At 35.8% G+C, this 3,834-nt stretch overlaps 1 protein-coding gene across 1 annotated transcript; it reads left to right on the forward strand.

The window, feature by feature from the left end:
• Nucleotides 1-274: 274 nt before the first annotated feature.
• Nucleotides 275-3,225, forward strand: LOC106329490. The gene is made up of 3 exons (XM_013768156.1): nt 275-1,315; nt 1,884-2,058; nt 2,555-3,225. The coding sequence occupies exons 1-3, from the start codon at nt 476-478 to the stop codon at nt 3,046-3,048; spliced, it is 1,509 nt and encodes a 502-aa protein (XP_013623610.1). The 5' UTR covers nt 275-475; the 3' UTR covers nt 3,049-3,225.
• The last annotated feature ends 609 nt before the right edge of the window (nt 3,226-3,834 follow it).

A 3,834-nucleotide genomic window follows, 5' to 3' on the forward strand; every position in this document is an offset into this window, starting at 1 on the left:
ATCATCTATTTTGAAACATTAAAGACTTTCTAAAACATCATCTATTTAGAAACGGAAGGAGTAGCAAACAAGAAATAAATATCAAGGGGACCAATTCGATTAAATAAATATTTTGTTTGTCCCTTTGGAAAAGGTTGGTAATAATATTGGAAAATAATTTTGTTTTTGTTTGTGTCTTATTAAATCACCAATACTCAAGAAACAAAAACTATACTAAAATAATTTTTTTTTTATAATAGTTGTTTTTGTTTCTTCATAGACGTTCCTACCGACAAGTATTTACTTAGCCCTTGCCTCGATCTTCTAAACCATCCACAACTTTTGAATCACCATCATCATCTATCTCTCTCTACCAGAGTTCAAAAACACAAAAAAGTTCCTCTTTAATTACAGATTGAAACTTTTGAATATACTCACGGAAAGTTTTCTTTATTCTTCGACTCTGTTTTTCTTGTTGTTAAGAGTTTTGATAAAAATGGCGTCACAGAAACACTTAAAGGATCTTCTTGAAGAAGATCAAGAACCGTTTCAACTTCAAAGTTACATTTCCGACCGACGTCGCCAAATAACGCATTTACAGGTCAAGAAAAGCAGACCAGTCTCTCAAAACGCTGGACTTCCTTCACGTTTCTGCCGCAACGCTTGTTTTTTCTCCCAACGTGAATCGCCTGACCCGAAGAAGTCTCCACTCTTCGAACCCAAGTCGCCTAACCGGAGCCAAAACGCTATTTTTGTCAACATACCGGCGAGAACCGCTTCTATGCTACTAGAAGCTGCGGTTAGGATACAGAAACAATCGTCTGAGGGGTCAAAAACGAAGACGCGGAACGTAGGAAACGCGTTTGGGATATTTGGGTCAGTGTTAAAGAAGCTAACGCACCGGAAGAAACGCGAAATCAGCGGCGGTGGAGTTTCTTCGGTTAAGGATATGTTGAGATGGGAATCTCCAGCTGTTCGTAAAATAGTCACTAAACGCAAAGGAGAAAAAGAAAACTGCTGCCAAACGCAGAAAAACGCGTCTGAGAAGCAGTTTTCACGTAGGTCTAGTAGTAGTGGTGTTTGGTCAGAGAGTGTTACAAACGGAGAGAGATCTTGGGAGTGCGATTTCGAACCGTCGATTAGCTCAAGCAGCGGATCTGACGGTGTAGATGAGTTAGCGTGTGGGTTGATGAACGGTTCAGATTTGTCGGAGGATAAACGCTTTTGTGAAAGCCCGTTTCATTTTGTTCTCCAAACAACATTGCCTTCTCCCAGGGGTTTCAGAACGCCGAATTTCACGTCGCCTGCGGCTTCTCCACGCCACGATTGTCCAGAGGTTTGTCTCTCTCTCTCTCCATTAATATTTTTAAAATAATGATTACATTATTGATCATATTCGTTAGTTAGAATTAGAACGACTTAAAATAATTGATGTGCATGGTAGTAATTTACTAATCATTTATAGTAACGTGTTACTACTGTTTTATTTAGATTTTGATATTTCAAAATTGGCATAGGAAGTCTAATTAATGAACTAGTTTGACTCTGTTTTGACCCATTTAAATTAGCGGTAAAGTAAGAATGATTACATGAAATGACAAAACTACCCCGAGAAAGCATATCGCTTGGCTATTTTCGAAGATGAAGTAACAAGTTTAAGACAAAAGCATTTTCGTCTTTTCGAAAATGAACTCAGCCTTTTGTGATGCTGAAAACAAAGACGATCTTTGTCTCTGACATGCAAATCTATCTCTCATGTTTTTGCTTCTCGGTTTTTGTCTGAAAACTTTTGTCTCTGGTTGTGCATTTACCAATAATCTTAAGATAAAATCACTCAAATTAGCATAATCTAATCCAAAGTAATTATTCGATCTAAAGTACTAAGTTTTATTTAAATCAAATAGATGAAGAAAGATAGTTATGAAGTAGAGAAGCTAAAGAAACAAGAAGTAGAGGAGGAAGAAGAAGATAAGGAACAGAGCAGCCCAGTTTCAGTTTTGGACCCTCCATTTGAGGACGATGACGAAGACATCCACATGGATGACAATAACATCACTTCCAGCTTCAGATCTGTACAAAGTACGTTTTTCGAACCTTTTGTCTTAAATTTTCATTTAATTCGATCTTTTCAGATCTTATAGTTTACCCTACTCATTTATTGTTTCTTATTACATGGTTTCTAAAACTGTTGGATCTGTTGTACTGAAGCTATGTTTTCGAAGCAGAACACTAGCAGCATGTTTGTGTTAATATGTTTCAGTTGCATTTACACGTTAGTCCACGCATAGTGTTTGTTAGAGTCACCCACTTACATTTTGGTTAAAAAATCTTGTGGCTAGTTCTTTTAGATTTGGTTTTTAAAACATTTTGTATATTATTTTCCCTTTGTTAAATAGATATATTTCCTATTAGATTCAGGAAAGTTAACATTTTTCATTTTGTGTATATTTTTTAACAAAATATTTAGATTTTTATTCATGACTTTATATGAATAAAAACATTTTACAGGCCTTTCATTTCTCACAAGGTGGATCATTTAGACTTATGTTTTTAGCGTTTAAATCTTTTTTTACAGAAGCAAAGCATCTGCTTCTACAGAAGCTTTGTAGATTTGAGCAACTCGCGGGTTTGGATCCCTTGGAACTCGAGGAAACAATGTATGACCAAGTGACCGAGGAGGATAGCGAAGAAGAAGAGATGATAAATCATTATCAGCGTGAGATAATAACTCAGACAGTTCTCAAAACGTATTTTGAAGACATGGCAAAAGTTCCCGAAGGCATAGAAGCATTGATCTCAGACCTTGTAGCAGAGGAATTACAAAACAACAGCTTGTTGCAAGACGGTGAAGCTCAAGTATCCAAAAGGGTATGCGAGAGACTGAGATCTTGGAGAGATGTGGAGTCAAACACTATCGATATGATGGTAGAGCATGATTTCAGAACAGAGAGGTTGGGATCATGGAGATCAAAGAACGATGCACAAGTGGCAGAGGCGGTTGTGGAGATCGAGTTTGAGATTTTTGAGGATTTGGTTGAAGAACTATCACAAGACATTGGTGGAAATTGATGATCAGTTTTTTTACATTCAGGCAGCTTCTGTCACAAGGAATGACAACTAACCTGCATATTTTATAATAGATGGTGGGTTTATGATGTATGTAAAAGTTTTGTTTGATGAGAGCATTAAGATTTGTGTAATTCCTTGTGAGAACTGAGAAATTTAATATATAATTGATTAATTAGTCAAAAAGTGCCTTTAATTAACTACAGTCTTATGTTTATATACTACATAATCATTCTGAAAAAGACATTTCCACTACTATTATTTTCCTCTCCTTGTCACATCTGTTAATGTTAACGTTTTCTGATTAAGCATTCAAAGACTCGACAGTTTTTTTTGGTAAATGAAGACTCGACAGTTCTGTCCGATTATCGACATTAAGGTGTGAAGCGTCATCTCATTAAATTGAATTGTAATGATAGTTTTCTTTTTCAATGTAATAATGATAACAAGACCGAAATCGAGTTAATTGGTTTTTTTCTCTGTTCTAAAAATCGGCCGCCTAGCCGCCTAGGTGCTACGCGTCACTCTTCCGCCCCGATTTATGCCGAATCGGTTTAAAAAATCGGATATCCGATTTTTTCCGCCTAGACCGCCTAAATGACCGCCTAGCCGCCTAAATGACCGCCTAGCCGCCTAGGCGGCCGCCTAATCTATTTTTTATTTTTATTTTTATTTTTATTTTTATTTTTTTATTTTATTTTTAATAATATTTTTATTTTTTATTTGATCTAAAATTTTATAAATATAATTTATATTCATAATTTTGATGAAAAACACACTATATTAAGT

The sequence above is a fragment of the Brassica oleracea genome, chromosome C3 (genome assembly GCF_000695525.1).
Source record: "Brassica oleracea var. oleracea cultivar TO1000 chromosome C3, BOL, whole genome shotgun sequence".
Taxonomy (NCBI): Eukaryota; Viridiplantae; Streptophyta; class Magnoliopsida; order Brassicales; family Brassicaceae; genus Brassica; species Brassica oleracea.